Below are 27,947 nucleotides of genomic sequence, written 5' to 3'. Positions count from 1 at the left end.
TGTTGCAAGGGAACTGCATAAGATGGAGTCTGAGAGCTTTATGCCATTAGGTTCCATGATGACGGCATTATGAGCATGCTCCTTAAAGATATATTGTACAGCTGCTATAAGACATAACATAACAGCCTTCCCTCACTCTTCTCCCTTCAAAGAGCTTGACCCCTCCATTTCGCCTCTCACTCATTCCATTTTCTTTTCTTCTCTGCTGTGCTCCCTCTTAATCCCCTTCTTTGGTGATCTCTTTTTCTCCCTTTTACCTCTTCTTCCTTCCTCCCCTGTTCCATCCTTTACTCTCTTCTCTCCCTCACCTCTCTTCCCTTCTCAAAGATGTCAATTTCTTGATGTCTTCATGCTGGGTAACCCCTTGTGGCCTCTCTCAGGCAACTACATGAAAACTTAGCAGGTGGATACAGGATCTCACGACACAATGTGGAAGAAAAGCTGAGCAGATTTCCCTGCCTAATATCTACCTTTCAATCAACTTCACTTCAAAGAAAAAAAAGATCTGTTATCACACTGCTATTGTGGAGCCCTACCAGAAGAAAATTGTCAGGCACGATTAGCATATTACAACCACGATCACACTTTAAAAAGTCTTTCATTGAATGAAATCATTTCGGGACATCCTGTGGTCATTTAAATGCAAGTCTTTCTTTGCCACATTGATTTTATTGATGAAACAGCCCACATCTGATTTCTGAATTTCTTTTTGGTCCGTCAACAGCATTTGCAGATGAGACTGATGGGCATGATCTCATGTAGCTCTGCTGCACAATGCAACTGGAGTGCCACGCACCACCGTATGGTCAATCAAGCAAATTCCGATGATGAAAGTGTGAAAACGGCTTGCTTGCTGCCCCAGCACCCGGCGACCGTTTTAGTGAATGCTGGAGCCCCTCCAGTAACAAACAATTTAAATCAGTGTTATTATTACACATGGTCTGAATATTTGCAGTTCAGCAGAATTTTTCACAAACGTCTTGTGAAAAGAGCTTCAGCTTTAATTAACATTTCCACAGTGCAAATCACATTTGTACAGATATGTTAGCTGCAAGCCACTGAATGTCAGTGAATAGGGCCCTTGTGCATTATGAAGTCCCACACAGCATGATTTCTGTGTTTATTTAAGAAACGCACATGTATGGCGAGTCCAGGGGAAAACTATCAAAAATGTATCCTAACCAGATGAATCCAGCATACATAAAGCCCATCAATATAAAAAAATAGAGGTGCTGATCTACCTATTTTGATTTTTCACAAATGCTGTTCATGGAAACATTACAACTTTCCAACAAAATCTTTTCAATGAATTTTAAATCCTGAACGCAAAGAACATGTTTAACATAAAATTAGTTATTATAATTTACTGCAGATAAAGTGCGAGAAATGGTTGTTACAAATTTGCTTGTTTCTTGTGAATGTCTGATGTACAATTATATTTACTCAGTCATCATTGTGCACTACATAAAATGTCTTCATTTGTTTTGCTAGGGTCCCATCTAGCTCAATCAGATCAAATGACAGCGAAAAATACTTGGACATTAAATCTCTTAAATGTGATCTTTCTGTCCAGCTGCATTGCGTGCCATCACAAACACACAACTCACTTAACTCTTTCTTATATATTCCCCACATGAGAACACTGGAAATATACAGCGGGTCCTTCAGCTGTAAGGGAAAGGGTTAACTCTTCTGGGTTGTGAAGTAATATCCACACCTGAAACCTTAACCCTCTTCTTTTCAAACAGACTGACCAATCTTGCCATGTAATTTACCATTTTCAATTTCGCAAACTTTGTTTTACTCTCTCTCTCTCTCTGTGAAATGGTTGCAACGATCTACTGACTTCTTAATCCAGGTGTAGTCTATTGCAAATGTCCAGTTTGTGATGATTTTGAAATTTATCGATACATATTTAATTGAAGACTGGTGGAAATTATTTTTTGAATTTGCACCTGACATTGGTTGTTGCCAGTAAATCCCTGGCAGCCTTTTTCTACTTTTGGCACGAAACAGTCAGTGTGTATTTTTTACTTTTCTGCTGGCTGTATTCAGACATTAAATACTGCAGGGGTGCTGAGGATGAAATAAAATTGAGCCAAGAATAAAGTCTGCGACATGACTCAAGCCATTTAACAGTAAGTACTATATTGCTGTTAAGTGCCACTTTTAATTGTGTTCATTTTGGAAGTGCAAAAAGTGGGGAGTGGATTGCAATTAATGTCCGAGTTCATTAGTTAACGGAATACACATACTCACGCACTAATACACACACATACTCATGCACTAATACACACACACACACAGACACACACACACATACACACACACACACACTCACATACACATACACACACACACACTCAGACACGTGTGCACGCAAACAGCTATTGACTGCTCTTATTCCACTGAATACAGACTGCAAAGTACCTTTTGGGATACTTCTGTCAGTTTGCATCAGCAAGGTTATCAATATCATGTAGCCAGTTCCACTAATCGGAGCTAACCAGTGCTAAACATTAACATACTCTCACTGCTTTTTGGTGAGATTTGAAAAGTACTTCCCCAGCTTCCATCTTGAATGCCTTTTGCTGAAAATTAAAAAGTGCAGTTGAACCACATATGACAACTAACGTCTCATTCCAGTAGATGCAAGATAATGAAATAGTTCCTCCGGCATGGGTTCATTCTCTGTACATGCTACAATTTTTTGATACAAATGATGGGGATAAAAGGATTGTTTCTACTCTCTGTGGGAGGTACTCCAATTCAGAAGCTTCAACATAAATCTTTTTCATGGGCTTTCTGAAGTTAAAAGCCTATATAGTTCAACAAGTGATAATACAGGGTTGCTTCTAAGATCAGCACTTTCTGACAGCACCATGTGCAATGAGTATTAGATCTGGTAAAAGATCCTGCATGATTACTTGTGGAAGAAAATCTCTGCGATTCAATCCTGGCCAGCTTCGTTATGACACAAATGGACATGACAAAGACAGAAGCTGGAAGAAGAGTTGAATCTCCATAAAACAAACCCGATTAAAAAGACATTTACCAGAAGGTGCAAGTAAAGAAGGTAAGACTGTGGATACTGCAACATTCAATGTAGTCCACACAGCAGAATTTGCAATCTCTAGCCAATATGCTGAAAGTAACAGAGGGTTCTGCCAAGTGAACAGAGATTTGACAGAACTGGTAAACTAAGAAATCAAAAGGTTCACAAACAAGGCTGAACATTTGGGGACTCCTACGCAATTGCTTCCAGCAGCTCAGTAGTCATCTTCGACTCATAATGTACCGTAAGCTCAGTATTGTTCAGAAAGGATAATAGGTAATTGTACAGAGGAGGTCAAACTGTAGTTTGTACTATTTTAAAAAGTCCTTCACTATTGCTGCTTGCTCTCTCTTCCATTCCCATTGGCTCAACATCACTTCATAGTTTTGCAAAATGTTGCAAAAAAAATTGAAATTGTATTAGCTTCTGAAAAATGAAAAACTCCATCACTTCTGAAGGGCTAAATTATGTCACAATCTCAACATTCCAAATGCAATAACCACTAAAACTAGCCGCTACCCGTTCCTGCATATGTCACACTTAAGATGTTAGTTCATTCTTCACCTGGTATGTGGAATACTTAAAGCTGATCAAATTTAAACATACATCCACAGTAAAGAGTAAACAGAAAGAAGAACCCTACTACTCTTAAGTAATAACATTCACATAACTGCAGGTTTGATAATGTTAAGTTTTTTCTAAACTGAGAACACCTTCTGAAAGTTGCTCCTTACTGTTCTCATTATACCTTATTACAGGTAATATAGTAACTGTACAGACTTATATCGGAAAGTAATGTTGTAGTCTATTTCACCACTTACCTCTCTCATAAAACTGAAATTTGGAGGTAGTGAAAGACAAGGTTTACAACAAATTAGAAAAGTTTCCAAGAGCACAGCAAGGGAAATTCCAGCAGTAGCCTTCATTCTCACAGTCATAATACACTTCACTTTATCTTGCTGATTTGCATTGGCAGTAGCAACCATCAAGGAAGCAGGCCCTCTGTTTGCTAAAGAAAGCTGAAGGGGAACTGCAGCAGAAAGCCTGTGCAATATAAATGATGCCAATTTTAGATGCCTGTAGGCTTTTAACACTCTCCAGCAGTGGGAGGGACATTAATATCAGCTCCTAAAGACTGTAAGGTAACCTTCCCACCCCCTTCCAAATAGACACCTCCCACTGATTCTAAATGTCCCAATAGAAACACCTAGCCCACCACTCAAACCAACAACACAGTGGATAAAGGGAAGCTGTGGGCAATTAATTTCCTTAAAAAACTGCTCAGTATGAAACGGCTGACTTTCTTGGGTCATATTTCATTTGCTTTGGAAGAAATGTAAACTAGCAAGTGGCAACAATGTGAGCAGGATGGTGAGAGTCACAATGTATGCCAGTACTGAATGGAATCTAGCTGGAGTTAACCTGGGCAGTCTTCACAGGGCAAACTGAATGGCAAAGCCGACTGAAAGGGAGATTGTATCCAGACCTTTTTGTTTTGCTGTATCACTGAGCTTCGTTTTCACTGGGTGTGTGGGGGAACGGAGTACTAAGATTTTTCTTGAAAGGGCGATGTGATTTACCACACAATCTGATAGAGCCAACTCCGCACAGCGAGAACATTAAACGTTCCTATTTCCCCACAAAGATCATATTGTCAGCTAAAGCAGGGAGAAAAGGACAGAACCAGTACAGATCGGTTAAACCACTTCATTAGAACCGACCCATTCTATCGGAGGGTTATATCCAGTCTGCTCTCTCTTTCCAGATGGTGACAGACTCCGCTGAGTGCTTCCAGCAGTTTTAGTTTTTGTTTTAAATTAAACTAACATTCCACTTCTTTCAATGGAATGTAACAGAAGTTCTGAAAGGATTAATAATTTAAAATCAGCAGAAAGGGAAGAAATTGTCAAAGCAAAACCAATGAAAAGAAAGGGTCATTAAACGAGACTTAGTTAGTGACTTGCAGGAACATAAACAGCTAGAAAATGGGGCATTCAGAACGTAATCCAAAATCATATCAATCTGATGTAGAAGTCCATTATATAATGTGACTGATTACAGGCAAATAGCTGTACCAGAAAACATAAGATGACAGTAAGGAGCAGAAGGTGTTGAACTAATGTACTTTATTTACAAATTAATGACTACAAAAAGCTCTGAATACCTCACTGTGCCAAGGAACCATGTATACGACAGGCTAAGTGGTCTTGCTTGCAATAATTGTGTATGTTTATTTCACAGACATGAGGTTTTATATCATCACGCTTAAGGCGCATTTACACAATACATAACAGTGACAGGTAAAAAATTCCTTTTGTGGACTCCTGTAGTTACTGTGCAATTGTGCGTTTCTGGTGTAAGGGCCCTGACATGACAATGGAAGCTGGACTGCCCAGTGAGATCATGTGTGCTGTCCTACAGTATGGGCAAAGGGTGTGTCCAGGCTAGCTGAGTGGATTGAGCTCCCGACTGAAGTGGCAGTGTTACACATTGACATCTTTTATACAGGTGGGCACTGGAGACTGCAGCAGAAGCCCTAGGTGTACCACTATGCTGACACAAATGCAGTGCTCTTCCACTGCTTAGTCTGAACTGGACAACACTAGCCAACTCATTACCAGATTCTGATCCTACCTGCTACACAGGTTATGTATATTAAAATATAGCTTCACCCTCCCTCACTGGACTTTGATGCTAAGGACGCTGTATGTCCCCCATTACAGGGCAGTCGATAGCCTAGTGGTGTTATTGCTGGACTGTTAATCCAGAGACTCAGCTAATGTTCGAATCCCACCACGGCAGATGATTGAATCTGAATTCAATACAGGAATTAAGGTCTAATGATGGCCCATGAAACCATTGTTGATTGTTGGGGAAAGCCCATCTGGTTCACTAATGTCCTTTAGGGAAGGAAACTGCCACCCTTACCTGGTCTGGCTTACATGTGACTCCAAGATCCACATCCCATGAGTGAATTTAAAAAATAACAAAGTTAAAAATCACACAACACCAGGTTATAGTCCAACAGGTTTAATTGGAAGCACTAGCTTTCAGAGCACTGCTCCTTCATCAGGGGGTTGTGGCATACACATTTGTAAGACACAGAATTTATAGCAAAAGTTTACAGTGTAATGTAACTGAAATTAACAAACAATCAAGGTTTTTTCAATGTATAATTTCAGTTACATCACACTGTAAACTTTTGCTTACAATTGTGTACTCCACAACCACCTGATGGAGCAGCGCTCTGAAAGCTAGTGTTTCCAATTAAACCTGTTGGATTATAACCTGGTGTTGTGTGATTTTTAACTTTGTACACCCCAGTCCAACAGCAGCATCTCCAAATCATAAAATTTAACATGATGTGATATTTCCCCCTATTCTATCCAGACACTCTGCCTGAGTTTGAGGAGTTGTTTTGTGTCAAAGATCAGGCTCCATCCAAAGGAACAAGCCCTTGCCCTCAGTGGAAGAGCTGGTCATCACTTTTCCAACAATGTAATATTTTCAAACAAAATACTATCCTTTACACTGGCTCCAAGTGAAAAGACTTGTCAATCACCGTAATCTCATGCTGTGCTTAAAGCCCGCATGGTACTTTTTGTTTTACAGATGATCAGCGCATGTTCTCCAGGGACTGTTAAAATATTACTGTCCAGTTTCAATCCCCAAAAAAAAGATAAGAAATATGAACCATTTTTTTTAGTGGTATTACTGTGTCACAAGTTTGAACTTAATACAATACTGCAGCTTTCCAAAGAAAGTTGAAGTAAGGCAGATAACGCAGCAGCAACCCCAACAGGGATGGCACGGTGGCTCAGTGGTTAACACTGCTGCATCACAGTGCCAAGGACCCAGGTTTGATTCCAGCCTCGGGCAACTATCTGTGTGGAGTTTGCACATTCTCCCCGTGTCTGCGTGGGTTTCCTCTGGGTGCTCTGGTTTCCTCCCACAATCCATAAATGTGGCCATTCTAAATTGCCTGTCGTCAGGGGTAAATAAAGAGTAGGGAAATGGGTTTGGGTGGGTTACTCTTTGGAGGGTTGGTGTGAATTTGTTGGGCTGAAGGGCCTGTTTCCACACTGTGTAGAATGGAATCTAATATTATATTCTTATTGCTCGAAATACCCTTAATTCTGTAATTTATACCCCAGAGGAAGAAAAAGAGGGAGATGCTGGATGTGAAAAATAGCTGACTGCCATTCATTGGTTTAATTTCAAATAATATGCAATATGGGAGAAATTATTGCTGAGTGTAAGAAAACAGTGAGATAATTAGACATTATAAGTAGAGCCACTGATGGGCATGTCTTCAGCACACATCTTGTCCAAGTGAGTGCCTTGTCACTGAGCAGCATTGTAAGGAGGGTGTAAATGTGTAAATGACATCTTTGATGGAGATTTATATTTCTGTTTAAAATGGCTTTTATCGGCTGTGCAGTGTACATTCTTGGAATTGCTGCCTGGCATTTCAAAGGCAGAACTGTACTTATGTACAAACTATTGTAATTTGCTGTTTGTGCCAGTATTGCTAACATCTGGACAGGCCGGTAATTAGGGGTTTCTTTCAGCTACATTTATTATTCACCACATGCTCAATGTTAAACTATCCTCATGTTTATAATTTTTGTTTAGAACTAGCTCCATAGACCATAGCAGTATTTTGACAGAGGTCTTTGATGAAATCACACAGCTTTCCCAAGTAAGAAACACTTCATTTATTCCTCAGATTATTAGCTGTTTTAGTCACTGTCAGAATGCGATTTGCTCTATAAATCATGTGGCATATGCTCACAATTTGAAAGTCTCAAACAGCAGCAAGGGACATGCAGTAACTGTGGAATACCATTTTATTCCTGTCAATGAGTAGAGCTGTTCAACACACGTAATACAGTCACCAGTGAATTCTGAAACATTTCTTCGCAAGTGATGAAAAGGCCACTTGCTCGAGAAACCTCAGGTTCCTCTGGGAAGACTGTTTAGTGCAAAATACCTAGTTATATTCAGTTAGAAGTTCAGACCGTTTATTGTCAGCATTTAACAGGTTATAAGCAAGATTGTGTTTCTATGCTGTCTGATCACAATCTCAGCACATGCTTAGCACATTCATATCCATTGTATCTCTTCGAGTGCAAAGACTGCAGCCACACTATGCACAGAAAGCTCCACCGAGACAGCACAAACAGTGATAGTTGAAGGCAGAACATTTTGGCCAGCGCTTTCCAAATCAAGTCAGGGGTTTTCTTTACCTTGACCTGGCCGAGAGGTCCTCAGTTCAATGTTTCATCCAGAATATAAGATTCTGGATTTTGCTGTGGTAGTGATGGTGAAACTATAAGCAATCAATGTCAACTCTGGTGAATTAAACAGTAACATCTGGACTTCAAACATACAGAATAATGCAGACATCCAGAAGATGCTATCACTGAGTCTACATTTGTCTAAAGAAAGTTCTGTAGAGATTCCAGAAAAGTGCAACCTCTCTGGTGAGCACATCCACGGTAACACTGTGTGAGCTCTGATGAAGAGTCATCCAGACTAAAAACTTTAGCTTGCTCTCTCTCCAGGGATGCTGCCTGACCCACTGTGATTTGCAGCATTTTTTGTTTTCTCCATAGTAGCACTGTTGGCCTTGAGGCAAGTTCCTTCGAAAAAAAGCTACACCTTGTAAAATGTGGTGAAACTGGAGTTTATACGAACTTCATAATTGCTGCAAAACACCCTCACTGGCTCTGAAAAGCTTATTTTGTACTTTTGTAGTGTCACATTTCACAATAATCTTCAGATACATCCTATTTGTCAACTACCTACTGTGCTCAGTGTTAGACTGTGTGTGCACACAAACGACACCCAGGTCTATCTCAGTACTCTCTTGGTTCTACCTACAAGACTATAAGAGGGATAAGCCATTTGGTCCCTCCAGTCTGCTCTATGATTCAATAGGATCAGGGCTGATCTGACATCCTTCACTTTCATTTCCTGCCCTTTCCCCATTACCCTTCATTCTCTGACTGGTCAAGGGACTGTCTGTTTCAACCTTCAATATACATAAGGACTCTGCCGCCCACAGGTCTCTGTTGCAAGGAGTTGCACAGACTTACAACACTCTGAGAGAAGAAATTCCTCCTCACCTCTGAGACTATTGACCTCTGGTCCTAGAGTCTCCCATGAGGGGAAGCATCCTTTCAGCACTTACTCAAGCCCCTTTAAGAATCCTATATGTTCAATGAGATCACCTTACATTCTTCTAAACTCCAGTGCAGCATCAGTCAGCTTCACGTCTCTCCCAGCTCATCCGCTGAAACCTTGATTCATATCCTTGTTATCTCCTGATTTGACTATTGCATTGCACTTCTGGCTGGTATCTTAAAATCTATCCTCTGTAAACTTGAGATCATCCAAACCCCTAGTGCCCTTGTCTGAACTTACACCAATCCCATTTCCCTTTCACCTTGCTGACCTGCAGCGTTCCAGACAAGCAATAGAACATAGAACAATATTGTGCTGACCTGTGAAATTAATCTGATGCCCATCTAACCTACACCGTTACATTATTATCCATATGTATGTCCAATGCCCATTTAAATGTCCTTAATGTCGGCGAGTCTACTACTGTTGCAGGCAGGGCATTCCATGCCCCTACACTTTCTGAGCAAAGAAACTACCCCGATATCTGTCCTAAATCTATCAGACCTCAACTTAAAACTATGTCCCCTCATGTTAGCCTTCACCATCCGAGGAAAAAGGCTCTCACTGTCCACCCTATCTAACCCTCTGATTATCTTATACATCTCGATTAAGTCACCTCTCAACCTTCTTCTCTCCAATGACAACAGCCTCAGTTCCCTCAGCCTTTCCTCATAAGACTTTCCTTCCATACCAGGCAACATCCAAGTAAATCTCCTCTGAACACTTTTCAAAGCTTCCACATCCTTCCTATAATGCGGGACCAGAACTGTACACAATACTCCAGGTGCAGCCTTACCAGTGTCTTGTACAGCTGAACCATGACCTTGTGGCTCCAAACCTCAATCCCCTTACCAATAAATGCCAACACACCATATGCCTTCTTAACAACTCTATTAATCTAGGTGGCAACTTCCAGGGATTTGTGCTCCTGGACACCAAAATCTCTCTGTTCATCTACACTGCCAAGAATTTTACCATTAGCCCAGTACTCTGCATTTCTGTTACTTCTTCTGAAGTGAACTACCTCACGCTTTTCCACATTAAACTCCATTTGCCACTTCTCAGCCCAGCTCAGCATCTTATCTATATCCCTCTGTAATCCATAACATCCTTTGGCATTATCCACAACTCTGCCTACTCTCATGTCATCCATACATTTACTAAGCCATCCTTCTACGCCCACATCCAGATAGTTTATAAAAATGACTAACAGCAGTAGCCCAAATACAGATCCTTACAGATCGTTGCCGCACACCACTGGTAACTGAGCTCCAGGATGAACATTTCTCATCAACCACCACCCTCTGTCTTCTTTCAGCTAGCCAATTTCTGATCCAAACCACTAAGTTACCTTCAATCCCGAGATTCCGTATTTTGTGCAATAGCCTACCATGTGGAACCTTATCAAATGCCTTACTGAAGTCCACATACACCACATCAACTGCTTTACCTTCATTCACCTGTTTTGTCATCTTCTCAAAGAACTCAATAAGGTTAGTGAGGCATGACCTACTCTTCACAAAACCGTGTTGACTATCCCTAATCAAATTATTCCTTTCTAGATGATTATAAATCTTATCTCTTATAACATTTTCCAACACCTTACCCACACCAAAGTAAGACTCACTGGCCCTTAATTACCAGAGTTGTCCCGACTCCCCTTCTTAAACGAGGGAACAACATTTACTATCCTCCAGTCTTCTGGCATTACTCCTGTTGACGATGATGATATAAAGATCGAAGCCAAAGGCTCTGCAATCTCCTCCCTGGCTTCCCAAAGAATCCGAGGATAAATCCCATCCAGCCCAGGGGTCTTATCTATTTTTAGATGTTCCAAAATTGCTAAAACCTCCTCTTTGTCAATCACAATCCCATCTAATCTAGTAGCCTGTAACTCCGTATTCTCACTAACATTGCCCTTTTCCAATGTGAATACTGACAAAAAGTTTTCATTAGGCGCTTCCCCTATGTCCTCAGATTCCACACACAACTTCCTACTACTACCTTTGATTGGCCCTAATCTTACTCGAGTCATTCTTTTATTCCTGATGTACCTATGGAAGGCCTTAGGATTTTCCTTGATCCTATCCGCCAACAACTTCTCATGTCGCTCTTAGCCCTCTCTTTAGATCTTTCCTGGCTAACTTATAACTCTCAATCCCCTGACTGACCCTTCAAGCCCCATCCTCACAATGACTTGGTTTTAAGCTTCCCATCTATATTTTCAAATCCTTGTATGGCCGTGCTCCTCCCTAACTCAACGAGGAGGAATTTCTTCTCTGAGAGGATTGTGAATCTGTGCAATTCTTCATCACAGAGGGCTGTTCAGGATTGAGGTCATTAAGGATATTCAAGGCTCAGATAGACAAATTCATAATCAGTAAGAGAATCAAGGGTTATGGGAAAAGGTAGGAAAGTGAATTGAGGATTATGAGATCAGCCATGATCTCATTGAATGGAGAAGCAGACTTAATGGACTGAATGGAGAAAGTGAGGTCTGCAGATGCTGGAGATCAGAGCTGGAAATGTGTTGCTGGAAAAGCGCAGCAGGTCAGGCAGCATCCAGGGAACAGGAGAATCGACTTTTCGGGCATAAGCCCTTCTTCAGGAATGGACTGAATGGTCTATGGTAACTCTGCTCCCACAACCACCTGGATTGTCTGCGGTCATGTGATTCTGATATGGACCATATCTGATTTCATTTGCTCCGGCACTCTTCAGTTGCCTCAGCCCCACACTCTAGAATACACTGCCTTTACCTCTTTGTCTATTTCCAATTCTTCCTTATTTTAGAATCTCCTTAAAACATATCTTGACCAAGCTTTTGATTGCCTGATCCACTAGCCCCTTGCATAACCTGGTGCTACATTCTGTCTTATAACAGGATGTGCTTCAGGACATTTAATTACTTCAAAGGTGCTCTTTCGATGAAAGCTGCTGTTGTTACAGTGAAGCAGTTATGTGCTCAATCCATCCAGTTGAACTGTCCCCTATTTTAAAGACCAAGCTATGCAGTGAGAACAGCAGTACTAGGTCACTGTGGATAGATGGGTTGGATTATGCCTAGAGGGGTTAAAGCAGGTTGTCTGTAAATTGTTGCGACATGTATGTATTGCTTAAAGGCAACAAGAAAACTTACAGCTTGTTTGCAGTCAACAAGGCGTTACATGGTTCGCTTGTTGATGATGCGGTAGAATTCAAGCTGCAGCACGTTCTCATACTAAGGAACTGGCTTCGTGCGGAGAGCGGGGAGGGTCGGAAAAAATTGGATTCAAGTTCAAACAGGTGCTCTTAAAGACATTACAGTTTAGTTCACTGAGTATCATCACTTTGTAGCATCTTCCTTACAATGTAGCTGTGGTATTTATCTGATAGCTTTATTTTACTTTGTATCTGGCTTAGTGCCTTCACCAGTGAAGATGGCACCAAGAGTTGACAGCTCAATGGCTCAAACTACATCACTGCCTTTATCATGTTTTAGCTTGTCTCTTCCAGTGAATTCAAATACTTTTCTGAAGTATGTTGCCATGCTTCTCTTTGCATGAACCCAACATGATAATGCCAGACGCTCGAGTCAACATTTCCAGCTTGTTCATATACAGTTTTGATGCCTTTGTAATATATTTCATGTGCTGATGCAATCAGAATGGAAAACTGGAAAAAATCAATACCTCCCTAAAGGGATATTGAACTTGCATAACTTGGAACTTAGCTTATCCTATATCAATTGCTAAAAACATTGGATACACCTCACTCATTAAAATATTACACTCTGGCAACATGACAACTTTTTTCATGATTTGGAGGCTTGTAGTCCCATTTACATTTATGGAATGTAAGCATATTCATTCTTTACTTCAACAATTACAAATCTTGCATTCCATTGATTCATCACTTCTCTTTCTGGCCCCTAAGTCCTTCGTATTATCAAGCTCCATTTAGTTTTCTCTTCAATTTACAACTAGTATTTTGTAAGTGGATAGATTATTGGGAACATATCAGTCGGTGCTGATTTGGTACCTTGGCAAACAGTTCGGTCTTTGAAACAAGTTCCAATACTACTGCATAACAATTCTGTAACTTGCATATTGGAGTACCCTTTCACAGTTCATGCTTTTCAAACATATTCATGCCTTAACATTGCCTAAGCATCCTCATATATATTGATAAATGACTTTGGTTTAATATAGTCTTAGATAGTTAGTAATATACTTTCCTTTTACTGTTGTCACAAGGCAGGTCAGCTCCGCTTAGCCTCCTCAAACGAAACTAACATTTAAACTATCGTTAAATTTCCTTGGATGGTAATGACTTGTTAGAGTGAACGGTTAGCACAAACAGAAGTGGTTAATTTCTCCACACTGGCATTCATGCTTTGTATCAGTCTCTTACCTTTCTACCGTTCCTAATCCTATTATCACAAACTCTATTCTTCTCATCCTCATACATTTATCAAGTTTTGCTTTAAAGCTTGCTCCTGTGCATCTGCACCTCGTTTGAATTGTATGGTTCCCTCTCACCACCAGTGATAACATCCAATTTCTCGATTGCGAGAACTGTTGCTATCACATTCACCAAAAAATCTTCAAGTCACTTTATTTTCCAAAGCAAGGAATGGATTTTACTTATTTTATAATTTACAACATCTTGAATTCTAGTTATTTTCATATAGGTTTCCCTAAAGGCTTTAAGGAGCATTGAGTTTATGATGTTTTCCACACCATTGACAGCATTTTCCATTTATCTGCTTTAGTTTTGACTGATTACATTTCATAAATCCATTTGATCGCTTGTCAACTTCTTTGTTGAAGATTGCTTGAATTTTTTTTTAAAGCATTTTTCCATTGCTCATGTTGGCCTCCTGTTTTATGTTTTCAGCTGTCCTACACATCAACGTATGCTCCAAACATTCTCTCTCAGAGAATGATCTGATATTCCAAAGAATATTCTGTCCTTCATTGTTGTGTCTATCAATTCATCAAAGTCACATGTTTCACTGCAAAACTTTAATTAGGCTTCACACTAATCCAGACCTCTCACGCTTTTCTGCATACATATCAATTCTGTAGTTTCCTTTGCTGAATTTTCACAACATCGGAGAGCCTCTCCACTATGATGAAAATGGTTCCAAAGATCTAAATCCAACAGTCCATCCCCTAACATGGTAATTACTGGTTGTGCAGGGGGAAGTAATGGGGGTTGGTTCTAAATCCTCACCTATAGTTAACTACAGAGTTAACTGCTCATATAAAACAGTAGTGTCCTCAGTCACATCTGATTTTTGTGGGCCAGGGGTAGGAAACACAGATTATACTCGATAGAAACAGACCTAACCTTTGCAGCATTGCTTGCATAGCTGAAGGACCATTTTGGAAATGGGCTTGAGGCACCTTTGGAGAGGTGAGGTGCACTTTCACAGAATTAAGCGGCACGGTGGCACAGTGGTTAGCACTGCTGCCTCACAGCGCCTGAGACCCGGGTTCAATTCCCGCCTCAGGCGACTGACTGTGTGGAGTTTGCACGTTCTCCCCGTGTCTGTGTGGGTTTCCTCCGGGTGCTCCGGTTTCCTCCCACAGTCCAAAAGATGTGCAGGGTCAGGTGAATTGGCCATGCTAAATTGCCCGTAGTGTTAGGTAAGGGGTAAATGTAGGGGTATGGGTGGGTTTCGCTTCGGCGGGTCGGTGTGGACTTGTTGGGCCAAAGGGCCTGTTTCCACACTGTAATGTAATCTAATCTAATCTAATCTAATCTAATCTTTTCAGAGTGTTAAAAATAAATATGAATACATATAAAAAAGTGCTTCCACTCAAAGACAGCTGTCAACAAAGCTGTCAGAGGAACTATCAAAAGAGCTGTCAGCATTTTAAAAATCCTACAATTTAAATATTTGAAAGAATAAGCTAGCTGGAATGTTTAAAAATGCTTGCTATTTCAATCTGTCTGTTGATATAAGCTTGGATTTTAGCATTCCAGGATTAGATTGAATGACCAACTTCACAACCTTCTTTTGCCACAGTGGGGTACCTGCTGCATCACAGTTTCATTGATAATGCCAAGTGATTATGAACTATTTGAAGTGGGACTATTAAATCTAATTTTTGAATAATAAGTGATTAAATGTACTGAATGGTTTATCACTTTATTTTAAATAGTGAATTCATGAATAGATACTTAGAACTTTAATTTAGCCCCCATCAGTGTTGCCTCTGAAATCTGCACAGGGTGGATTTTGGGTGATGTGGCATATCCTTCATCCCTCTGAAATTTCTGCACTCCCTTAGTTCTAGCCTCTTCTGCATCCCCAGTTTTAATGGCTCCACTGATGGTGGTTGTGCTGTCAGACACCTTTGCTCCAGGTTTCTAAATTCACTCCATGTACTGCTCCACCTCACTTTTCCTCTTGAATATACTCCTCAAAATCTATGTTTTTGACAAAGCTTTTTGTCTGACATCTCCTTACGTGACTGAGTGTTGTGTTTAATTTATAATTTTTTGGTAAAGGGCATTGGAATTTTTTATTGCAATAAAGCTGCCGTATAAATAAGTTAATGATTAAGGATAGTATTAACAACAGAGAGAGAGAGCGCACCTAACAAGAAACCAGGATATGGAAAGCATGAATACACTTGTTGGAGTGGTGTATATGTGCCCAGCCGTAACCACGTGGGAGGAGGGAGTACAGAGGAAGAAATAATGTGAATTGTCAAAAATATACGGTGATAACTTTAATCCACATGATGATTAGAAATAATAGATAGAGTCAGAGATGTACAGCACAGAAACAGATCCTTCGGTCCAACTCATTCATGCCAAACAGATATCCTAAATAAACCTAGTCCCACTTACCAGCATTTCACCCATAGCTCTCTAAACCCTCCCCATTCATATGTCCATCCAGATACCTTTTAAATGTTGTCATTGTTCCAGCCTCCACCACTTCCTCTGGCAGCTTATTCCATACACGCACCACCCTCTGAACTCCAATGTCCAGATACTTGAACCTAAATAGCTGAGGCAGTCAGCTGTGCAGGTTCACTGCTGGGTCAGACAGCTATGCAGGTTCTCTGCTGGGTCAGACAGCTATGCAGGTTCTCTGCTGGGTCAGACAGCTGTGCAGGTTCACTGCTGGGTCAGACAGCTATGCAGGTTCTCTGCTGGGTCAGACAGCTGTGCAGGCTTACTGCTGGGTCAGACAGCTGTGCAGGCTTACTGCTCCATTTGTTTCACTTGCTTCACTTCCCATGCGGTCACTGTCTTTGTCTCTCTTCCTTTTTAAAGTGCCATTGTTTAGATTTTATTTTTAACCAAAATTTCAAAACAACATAACAGCTTATAGAACAGTAATTACTGTTCCTAGAATTTGAGGAAATCAGCTCTAACACTGAAAATAGTTCAAAAACGGAGCAGTTCTTACAGCCACAACACTTTCCCATCCTCCATCTTGGACTATCCAGAATCCGCTTTAACAAAGAAAACCTCAATGAGGAGATTATAAAATGTTTTCAAGATAGTTTCTTACAACTGCATATTCTGGAGCCAACCAGAATGCAGGCTATACTAGATGTGGTATTGTGCATTGAGATAAGATTATTAATTACTTCATTATGAAGGCATTGTGAAGAAGCAACCATCGTAATATGGCTGAATTTCACATTCAGCTTGAGAGAGGCAAGAGTGGGCCCAGGATTAGTGGTTAAATAAGGGCATGTATGAGGGTGTGAAAACAGGGCTGGATAAAAATAAACTGTCAAGTTAGGTTGACCAAGTTACGTTGGTAGACATTTAAAAGAATATTTCAGAATACAAAAAAATTATCATTTCTAATGAGAACATAATTCCATGGTTAACTGAAAACATTAAATGTATTATCAAAGATAAAGAAAAAGGATTACGCAAAGATAGTTAGCAGGTCAAAGGATTAGACTAAATATAATGAACAGCAAAGAATGATTAAAATAATACGGAGGGAAAAATATAGTATGAGAGAAAGCTAGCTAGAACTTTAAAAACAGACAGCACGACATGCTACAGGCACTTTAAAAATGAAAATCATGAACAAAATGAGCACTGATCCTATAGAAAGTAAGCCAGGGGTATCGATAATGGAAAATAAAGAGATGGCAGAAGGATTGAACAGGTATAATGAATGGAATTTTCCATTTCTAACTTAAAGCTCTGAGCATAATGACATCTGTCATTGCCTGATGTGAGAGTTATCCCATGGAATTACGTGCTTTTTGGTTAATTATCTATGCAAACAAGATGCTGCATAACGTACTCAGTGAATTATGTTGTGAGTGAGTTGGAGATTCTCGTCACTGGTGAGACTTCTGGGGTTGGACGTTCCGATGCCATAGTTAAAAGGCAAGTGGACTCCAGCAATCCTTGCAAACCAGGATCTTCCCCTTCAGCCTTTGGTGGCCACTCCTAGTTTCCCAGTGACCAATGGTTTCCCAGTTTGCAGCAGTTGGATGGGGTCACTGACAAAATACTCACCCTCTGTGCAGATGACTGCATCAGGAGGCCATCCCACCAGAGCTATTCAGCGAGGACAGAGTTCACAGCATGGGTCAGTGCCACTGCTCCTCACAAAAGGTCACCGCCTGGTGATAGAGGCCACAGTCTGGTGCCCTCTGAGCTAGCACCACTTCTGAGGAGGAATATGGAGAACCTTCACAGGATGAACCAGCAAGGCGCTCAGCTGCAGCCCCCGCCCCCGCCCCGCCCCAGCGCACAGACAGTCACCCTCAGAGCATGCATTAACTAGAAAAACCTGCTGAGCATGTCACTGGAATGTATTAGCTCCAAAGGAGGAAAAATGTCTGTGGTTTCAGACACTTAAGAGTACTGGCGGAAACCAGGCCCTTCCTCAGTTCAATAGAGAAGATGTGCTTCTGTGCTTGACCAGAAGGTACACAGTCAGCCAGTAGAGATTGGCAGGGGAGTCTGAACTCCATCTCTTTTGCTACTTACTGCTCCCACTTTGGCTTCTGCTGATTTTTTATCACTCTGATTTGACACTGAATCATGACTTTCAGGCTCTGCCTGCGACCCATGAATTAGTTCCCATTCTTCATGCCTTGTATAGTCTATTACTCCCTGGACCCTCAATAATCCTTCCCCCTCATCCCCAATTCAAGTCAGCCCTTTGTGTCTGCCATACCCCTGAACTCCCTGAATATCAACACGACAATACTGTAGTGGCCCTACACCTTCCTCACATCAAGGCCAGCGTGATCTCGGCTTGCTTTGACCCACTATCCCTTCAAGGTCCAATCCCAGTCTGCACAATTCCCCTGTAACAATCCCTCAGCCATTGGGAACAAGCAGGTCAAGCTTCCTATGGCCTCAACAGAACTCCTACAGAGTGGAAACAGGCCATTTGGCCCAACAAGTCCACACTGACCCTCCAAAGAGTTACCCACCAAGACCCATTCCCCTACTGCTCTACAGTTACTCCGACTAATGCACTTAAACCACCCATCCCTGAACACAATGAGCAATTTAGCATGTCCAATTCACCTAACCTGCACATCGTTAGATTGTGGAGGAAACCGGAGCACCAGTAGGAAACCCACACAGACATGGGGAGAATGTGCAAACCCCACACAGACAGTCGCCCGAGGCTGGGATCAAACCCAGGTCCCTGGCAGCAGTAATGCCATGGACTGGCCCTAAAAACTTCAGATTATCTATGACCCCAACCCACTGACTGACCATGGCCCATCTCATGGACAGAGTTAGCGGGTCTGCTTTGACATGGGCTGAGTGTTCAAGACCACCACAATGGACTGACCAGTAAGGCCATGGCTGCCTTTTCTTGATTGCTAGGACAATCCCTGGGCTACAATGGCATGGATTCTGTGATCTGTGTTGGACCAACTCTCTGACCAGCCACATGCTCATTGGCAATTTCTCGACAGATAGTCGTCAGAATCATCAGAACTAGACGTACCAGAGGATGAGGAGGGAAACCCATGGAAGAGTTGCCTAACATCTCAGCTAGACAGCAGGATGCTGCTTCCATCATTTTAACAAGACCAAAACGGTCCTTTCCAACAGCCTGCTTGTCCACTGGATCTGTGACACATCTCCAACTGTCATGTTGGGTCATAAGGATATAGAAAATAGGAACAGGAGTAGGCCATTCAGCCCTTTGAGCCTCTGACATTCAATGTGATCATGGCTGATCATCCAACTCAGTCCCCTGTTCCCACTTTCTCCTTATACCCTTGATCACATTAGCCCTCAGAACTAAATCAAACTCCTTCTTGAAAACATTCCATGCTTTGGCCTTGACCTCTTTTAGTGGTAGACAATTCCACAGGCTCACCACTCTCTGGATGAAGAAATTTCTCCTCACGGTTATATATTTTATCTAATTAGGTACCGTATTATATCTAAGCAGCAGCTTCTTAAACTCAAAAAATTCTCAGAAAATTGCTAGAGATCATCCAATGCCAATGTTAGGTCAATGTGATTGCAAACTCCATAAAATCCATAGCTGTCCACTCCTCAACCACCAGCAGCACAGGACTAGAACTGGACTCAATGTGGCGATCCTCCTGACTGACAGGAGATCACAGTGTTCTCATGGAGCAGAAATCTCCTTTCCTGTTCACACATCATCATGCTTTTTCAGGCAGATGCAATATGTTTGACACATCAGCTGCTAGCACATACACATCTCTACGCGACACTGCGCCACGATTTTCACATTAAACCTCTGCTGTTCCCTCCAGCCACCAGCTGCCTGTTCTTCCTTCCTGCTGCAAAGTGAAAACTGTGAGAGAGAAGCTGCTGCCTGCAAATGTATGACCTGGGAATCAGTGTCTTGCCATTGCCCAGTTGGGTGTAAGGATGGTCCAGGTAGGCATCATGTCTCGTCACTATTGCAGTGGCTCCATCTGAAGTGAAGGAACATGGCCACGTCAGGGATGTACTCACCGAGCCTGGGGGCACAGGACCCAACTCAATGGATACTCTGTTGGTTTACCAGGCAAGTTTTAAAGCTTTGAACATCTCGAATCAATGGGAAGGTGAAGTAGGAGAAATTCAGTGAGTAGGATAATTAATAAGATGAAAATCATAGGTCTTTTGCCACCTGAAGAGGAACACTGATCTAACCAGCTAAGTGGGAGGATTTAACTGTTTAACTCAATGGCCAGAATCTGACTTTAGTATGCTCTCCATATTAATTCATCATGTTTGCCATTATTCTCTAAACCCCAGGGAAGGGAAAATGTCACCCTTTAATTCAGTCTTCACTGTAGAGAATACAAGTAACATCCAAGAAATATCTGTAATTAAGGAGATAGAAGGGAAGGAAGGAGAAACTCAAGTAAATTACAATCACCAGTGACGAGAGCAATTTGAGTCATTACAGTCTTCACCCCAGGGTTTAATGAAGCGGCTAGGTTATAGTGGATGAAGAAGGGTCACTGGACTTGAAACGTTAATTCTGCTTTCTCTCCCCAGATGCTGACAGACCTGTTGAGTTTCACCAGCAATTTCTGATTTTTGTTTCTGATCTTTAGCATCCGCTGTTCTTTGTTTAATGATGAATTGCTTCTAATGCTCGCTAGATTTGGGGAAGATTCAGTTAGATTGGAAAATAACAAATGTAATTCCTTTATTTAAAAAGAGAGGGAAACAGAAAGCCAGAAACTATAGGCCACTTTGCTTAATTCTGGATTAGTGGTGCTGGAAGAGCACAGCAATTCAGGCAGCATCCAAGGACAGGCAAAATCTGAGGACAGGCAAAATCGACGTTTCGGGCAAAAGCCCTTCATCAGGAATAAAGGCAGAGAGCCTGAAGCGTGGAGAGATAAGCTAGAGGAGGGTGGGGGTGGGGAGAGAGTAGCATAGAGTACAATTGGTCAGTGGGGGAGGAGATGAAGGTGATAGGTCAGGGAGGAGAGGGTGGAGTGGATAGGTGGAAAAGGAGCTGGGCAGGTCGGACAAGTCCGGACAAGACAAGGGGACAGTGTTGAGCTGGAGGTTAGAAACTAGGATGAGGTGGGGGAAGGGGAAATGAGGAAGCTGTTGAAGTCCACATTGATGCCCTGGGGTTGAAGTGTTCCGAGGCGGAAGATGAGGCGTTCTTCTTCCATGCGTCTGGTGGTGAGGCATCCACAGCTTCCAACTTCATAGTCCGGGAACCCCGCACTGCCCGGGTTCTACCTCCTTCCCAAGATCCACAAGCCTGACCACCATGGCCGACCCATTGTCTCAGCATGCTCCTGCCCCACTGAACTCATCTCTACCTACCTCGACACTGTCCTATCCCCCCTAGTTCAGAAACTCCCCACATACGTTCGAGACACCACCCACGCCCTCCACCTCCTCCAAGACTTCCGTTTCCCTGGCCCCCAATGCCTCATCTTCACCATGGATATCCAATCCCTCTACACCTCCATCCGCCATGACCAGGGCCTCCAAGCCCTCCATTTTTTCCTCTCCAGACATTCCCAACAGTACCCTTCCACCGACACTCTCATTTGTTTGGCCAAACTGGTCCTCACCCTTAACAATTTCTCCTTTGAATCCTCCCACTTCCTCCAGACCAAAGGGGTAGCCATGGGCACGCGTATGGGCCCCAGCTATGCCTGTCTCTTTGTTGGCTACGTAGAGCAGTTGATCTTCCGTAATTACACCGGCACCACTCCCCACCTCTTCCTCCGCTACATTAATGACTGCATTGGCGCCACCTCGTGCTCCCGCGAGGAGGTTGAGCAATTCATCAACTTCACCAACACATTCCACCCTGACCTTAAATTTACCTGGACCATCTCTGACACCTCCCTTCCCTTCCTGGACCTCTCCATCTCGATCAGTAACGACCGACTTGACACTGACATTTTCTACAAACCCACTGACTCCCACAGCTACCTGGATTACACCTCTTCCCACCCTATCTCTTGCAAAAATGCCATCCCGTATTCCCAATTCCTCCGCCTCCGCCGTATTTGCTCCCAGGAGGACCAGTTCCACCATAGAACACACCAGATGGCCTCCTTCTTTAGAGACCGCAATTTCCCTTCCCACGTGGTTAAAGATGCCCTCCAACGCATCTCGTCCACATCCCGCACCTCCGCCCTCAGACCCAACCCCTCCAACCGCAACAAGGACAGAACGCCCCTGGTGCTCACCTTCCACCATACCAACCTTCGCATAAACCAAATCATCCGCCGACATTTCGGCCACCTCCAAACAGACCCCACCACCAGGGATATATTTCCCTCCCCACCCCTCTCCGCCTTCCGCAAAGACTGTTCCCTCCGTGACTACCTGGTCAGGTCCACGCCCCCCTACGATCCACCCTCCCATCCTGGCACTTTCCCCTGTCACCGCAGGAACTGTAAAACCTGTGCCCACACCTCCTCCCTCACCTCCATCCAAGGCCCTAAAGGAGCCTTCCACATCCATCAAAGTTTTACCTGCACATCCACTAATATCATTTATTGTATCCGTTGCTCCCGATGCGGTCTCCTCTACATTGGAGAGACTGGACGCCTCCTAGCAGAGCGCTTTAGGGAATATCTCCGGGACACCCGCACCAATCAAACAAACCGCCCCGTGGCCCAACATTTCAACTCCCCCTCCCACTCTGCCGAGGATATGGAGGTGCTGGGCCTCCTCCACCGCCGCTCCCTCACCACCAGACGCATGGAAGAAGAACGCCTCATCTTCCGCCTCGGAACACTTCAACCCCAGGGCATCAATGTGGATTTCAACAGCTTCCTCATTTCCCCTTCCCCCACCTCATCCTAGTTTCTAACCTCCAGCTCAACACTGTCCCCTTGTCTTGTCCGGACTTGTCCGACCTGCCCAGCTCCTTTTCCACCTATCCACTCCACCCTCTCCTCCCTGACCTATCACCTTCATCTCCTCCCCCACTGACCTATTGTACTCTATGCTACTCTCTCCCCACCCCCACCCTCCTCTAGCTTATCTCTCCACGCTTCAGGCTCTCTGCCTTTATTCCTGATGAAGGGCTTTTGCCCGAAACGTCCATTTTGCCTGTCCTCGAATTTTGCCTGTCCTTGGATGCTGCCTGAATTGCTGTGCTCTTCCAGCACCACTAATCCAGAATCTGGTTTCCAGCATCTGCAGTCATTGTTTTTACCACTTTGCTTAATATCTGTAATAGCGAAGATGTTAGAAGCTATTATTAAGGACATTACAGCAGGGCACTTGGGTAAAATCAAAAGGTAACAGGCAGAGGTAGAGTTCAATATAACCTTTTTGCTGCCACCCTTCTAATCTTGCTAAGCCATCCTTCTAATTCTCTTCCAGTCATCTAATTTATCTCTAACATTAATTAATGTTCCTGAAGGCAAACCACATTTAGTTAAAAGCTATGTAATGCTCCTTCAAAAGGACAGCCTTTTGGTGATCTAACATAGCCTATCATGCTTTAAGTCTTCTTCTGAGGCAGAAATCCATAGCCTGGGAAAGTATGGCAGCAGTCCCACCTGAAAAGAAAAGTTCGCAAAACATATAATGCCTCTCATGACCACTAGATGTCTCAGAGCACTTATCAGCCCATGAAGTGCTTCTGAAGGAATGTCACTATTGTAATTGCCAAGTGCTGGAGAATGGGATCCACATAGCGAGGTGGTTGTTTTTGGCCAGTGCAGACTCGATGGGCCAAACGGCGCTTTTCTATGCTGTAGGTCTCTATTACTCTAAGACAGGAAACACAGCAACTGACTTGCACAGAACAACTACCACAAACAGAAATGTGATCATGACTAATCAGTTTTTTTTGTGATACAGATTGAGGTTGCGATACTTGGGATTCTCTACTGCTCTTCTTCAAGCTAGAATCGATGTGAAGCAAGTCGATGGGCCCTCGATTTAAAGCTGGCACCTCCAATTGAGCAGTACCCCCTTCGTATTGCAATGGAGTATCAACCTCAACATTGGCACTCAAGACTTGGAGCAGAACTTGAACCCAGAGGAAGGTTTTGTTTTTACCAACTGTGCCAGAGCATCTGCAAACCAGCCTCTGCTGTTTTCAAGAATCATGTTAACTACTTACCCTTTGTCAATAATAAAATTATTTTGATATCCCACAAGTAAAGCACTATATTTACCCAAGAGACTTAATCATTTTAATTAACACAGTCGCTCAGTGATTAGCACTGCTGCTTCACAGTGCCAGGAACCCAGGTTCGATTCCAGCCTCATGCAACTGTATGGAGTTTGTATGTTCTCCCCGTGTCTGCGTGGGTTTCCTCCGGGTGCTCCAGTTTCCTCCCACAATCCAAAGATGTGCAGGTTAGGTTAAGTGGGCATGCTAAACTGCCTATTGTGTTCAGGGATGAGTAGGTTAGTTACATTGGTCAGAGGTGATAATAGGTTAGGGAAATAGGTCTGGGTGGGTTACTCCTCAGAGGGTCAGTGTTGACTTGTTGAGCCGAAGGGCCTGTTTCCACACTGTAGGGATTCTGTCATTCTAAGTCAGTGTGGTACATGGAAGCCAAGGAGGCAAAGTATCTCATCTGGGTGAATTTAACTCCAAACCTGCCTTTAATTAAATATCAAGTAGGTTTACATATGCTTCCCCACTAATCTCCAGTCCAGTTTCAAACAACATGTAACCCGGCAGTCACATAGAAAAGGCTGGTGTCACTGCTTATGAAACCAACTCAAACTGCTAGCCTTAGCTGTCTGATATATAAAAGCTCTGCTCTTGATTATGCAGGAATGTCACTTGGCCAAAGTGCATACCACACACACAACTACATCAAATTAAGTTTGTGACACTGGATACTGATAGAAGTGAACATTTTCTGCAAAGATTACAATCTGAAAAAACAGAATCGATATTCGTACAACAAGCAGAGCCCTTATAACATGGATTGCATCCCATTACACTGGTCAGTCATGGCCAACTCTTTGAAAATAAAAACTTTTCTGTTTGTCAATAGTCTGACTGGGTTCTGAGAGAGGGGAAAATTGCATTCATTTCCCACTGAAACCACTCTTCAAATATTGTATTAGCAAGAAAAATCTATCTGCCAATTCATAATAATTTTAGCCATGTAGCATATGGGAATGATTTTTAATATTTGCTGAAAAATGACTAACACATATACAATACTTCTATCCCTAAGTTTCAGAGTATGTGAGTGCAAAGCCTCTTTCAATTATTGCAAATTTAATGAATCATTTAAATTGTTCTACACCGAAAACTTATAAAGCAGACTTTTCTCCATTTGCCAATATATATGGCTCAAATAACTTCTGTTGAAGTGCTTTACAGGCATCGCAAATTAATATTAATTAAATGAAACCCCAGATTTTATCATCATCCTGCAGCAATCAACTCACAATCCTTTACTGTTGAAACACTGCTCTTACGGTCATACTGTGCTTTAGATTAAACCAATGTACCAGTGATCTTATATGGTTACAACTAAAAGACATTGTGAGGAGAACTTTGGAACTTTTAAAAATAATCAAGATGGGAGACCATTTCAGGTCCCATTCCATAACAGCTGTCAGCGCATCAGTGAATTGACAGCCTGCCTCTGCGTACCTTGTCCAGCTAAGGGCATCAAGTGGCTTTCTAAGGCGACCAGAAGTAGGTGTTGGCATTGCAGGATGGACCGTCCCTCCAGAGGGTGGCATATGATCGTGTACAATGATGGATGTGGAAGTTGAATATTTCCCACAGGTTCTGCAGGTTAGCTCCCCTCCAGCAGAGAGCTTCTCGCGGTGAGGTGAAGCATTGCAGCAAGAACATTGGATCAGGAGCAGTGTTGGGGTGATGATGCAGCCCTGCTTGACACTGGCCTGAATGGGAAGCGGGTCAGTGGTGGAGCCATTTCTCACAACTTCAACATCATCATGGAGCAGGCAAAGGATGGTGACAAACTTCATGGTGCAACTAAAGCAGAGACGGTCGCTCCATAATGCTTCCTAATTGATGGCGTCAAAGGCTGTTGTAAGATCAAAGAAGGTCCATGTACAGGGGGAAGTTCTGTTCTCTGCATTTCTCCTGCAGCTGTTGTGCAGCGAAAATTTGGTCTGTTGTGCCCCTTTGTGGCCTGAAGCCACACTGTGATTCTGGGAGAGGTTCCTCAGCCATAGAGAGGAGAGGTTGAGGAGGACCATGGTGATAGCTTTTCCAAAGGTCAACAGCAGGGACATTCCATGTAATTACCACAGATGGCCTTGTTCCATTTTTGAAATTTACTCATGACTGTGTCATCTCAGAGCTCCCTTGCAGTGTCATTGAGCTGCAGTACGCAAATGATGCTTGTGTATGTGCACTCTCAAGGGACATATTCCAGACCATCGTCAGCAACTTTACAGAGGCCTATGACAGCATGGGTCTCACTCTAAACATCCACAAGACAAAGGTCCTTTACCAACCTAGCCTGGCATTATGGAGCAAACTCTTGATCATCAAGGTGCATAGGGAGGCCTTAGAGAAAGGTAACCACTTTCAATACCTTGGAATAGTCCTGGTAGCCCAAGCAGCTGTTGATGAAGAGATCCAGCATCACCTTCAGTGTGCTAGCGGAGTCTTCGGCTGCCTGAGGAAAAGGACAACATCAGATCTGACACCAAGCTCATGGTTTACAAAGCTGTGGTGGTTCCCACCCTCCTATACGGCTCTGAAATGTGGACTGTCTACAGCAGACACCTCTGGGCACTGGAGCAGTGCCACCAATGCTGCCTGCATAAGATCCTGCAAATCTACTGGGAAGAAAGATGCACCAATACCAGCAACCTCAACCAGGCCAACATCCTGACCTCCCCCTTGATCGGCTATGATGGGCTGGGTATGTCATCTGCATGCCTGACACGAGACTCCCCAAACAGGTGCTCAACACCCAGCTTTGAGATGGCAGGCAAGCCCCAGGTGGACAGAGGCTTACTGAGGATACTGGTGAAGTGTAGCATTCCCATCCACACCTGGGAATCACTGGCACAAGACCATCCAAAGTGGAGGAGGAGGAGTATCCAGGAAGGCATCGAGCACCTCGAGACTTGCCTTCAGAAAAAAATGGAAGCCAGGCACAAACAGCAGAAGGAGCGTGCTGCCACACCAATGCCCCACCCACCCCTTCCTGCCCTGAGGGTAACAGAGCCTGTGGTAGCTGCATCAGTCTGCACAGCCACCTATAGATTCACCCCGAGAGTGTAAGAGAGTCATCCTCACCTGTGAGGGAGTGCCGATGATGATGATGAGTGAAGCAGTGATGGCTGTGGCTCTGGGGCAGAAGGAAGAAAGTGAATCAAGAGGCGGCCTCCCTTTCCCCCAGCAGGTCAACCAGCAGCAAGCTATTTCCAAGTTCACGCTGGACTCAGGTGGTCTGCCTGCTATTGCCGGATCCTGCTGGGATCTCCAAACTGCAACCAACTGGACACTCCCACATACAAAGTGGCTGTTCACAGCTGCTCTCTAAGATAGCTGTTGCCTTTGCACCCTCACCTCTGACAAAACAGGAACACAGTTAACCAACTCACCCAAGGGATCTTCCCATCTTTCGAATTCTCTTCTCAGTCCCAACTTCCAGACTCACCCAACCCACAGTCCAGTACTGGGAAGATTCCAAGAGCAGAGTAAGAAGGTTTTAATTCTTAATTTGGGTGGCAGTATACCTGATTTGTGACTGTTTGACAGACTGCGTGTCTGAAATGGAAAGTTTTCTGTTCCTCAGTGTAGTGTTCAATTGGTCCG

General features: G+C 43.1%; 1 protein-coding gene and 1 long non-coding RNA gene across 2 annotated transcripts in view; one reads left to right on the top strand and one right to left on the bottom strand.

Moving 5' to 3' along the window:
• The window catches only part of LOC122539433 (thrombospondin type-1 domain-containing protein 4), a 155,481-nt gene extending 151,402 nt beyond the window's left edge, over positions 1-4,079 (bottom strand). The window contains exon 1 of the mRNA XM_087980011.1: positions 3,877-4,079. Coding sequence (XP_087836137.1) covers positions 3,877-4,041 — 165 coding nt within the window. The 5' untranslated portion in view covers positions 4,042-4,079. The remainder of the gene's footprint in view (positions 1-3,876) is intronic.
• On the top strand, positions 1,854-24,326 carry LOC148139909 (uncharacterized). Its single transcript, XR_015753319.1, has 3 exons — positions 1,854-2,138; positions 19,987-20,243; positions 24,026-24,326. It is a non-coding gene; the product is annotated as an uncharacterized LOC148139909 (long non-coding RNA).
• The last annotated feature ends 3,621 nt before the right edge of the window (positions 24,327-27,947 follow it).

This window comes from Chiloscyllium plagiosum, unplaced genomic scaffold, assembly GCF_037043375.1.
Source record: "Chiloscyllium plagiosum isolate Xiang-an unplaced genomic scaffold, Cpla_swu_hap1 HiC_scaffold_36, whole genome shotgun sequence".
Lineage (NCBI taxonomy): Eukaryota > Metazoa > Chordata > Chondrichthyes > Orectolobiformes > Hemiscylliidae > Chiloscyllium > Chiloscyllium plagiosum.
The sequence above is the reverse complement of the archived record's forward strand: the minus strand, read 5'-3'. Positions and strand labels throughout refer to the sequence as shown.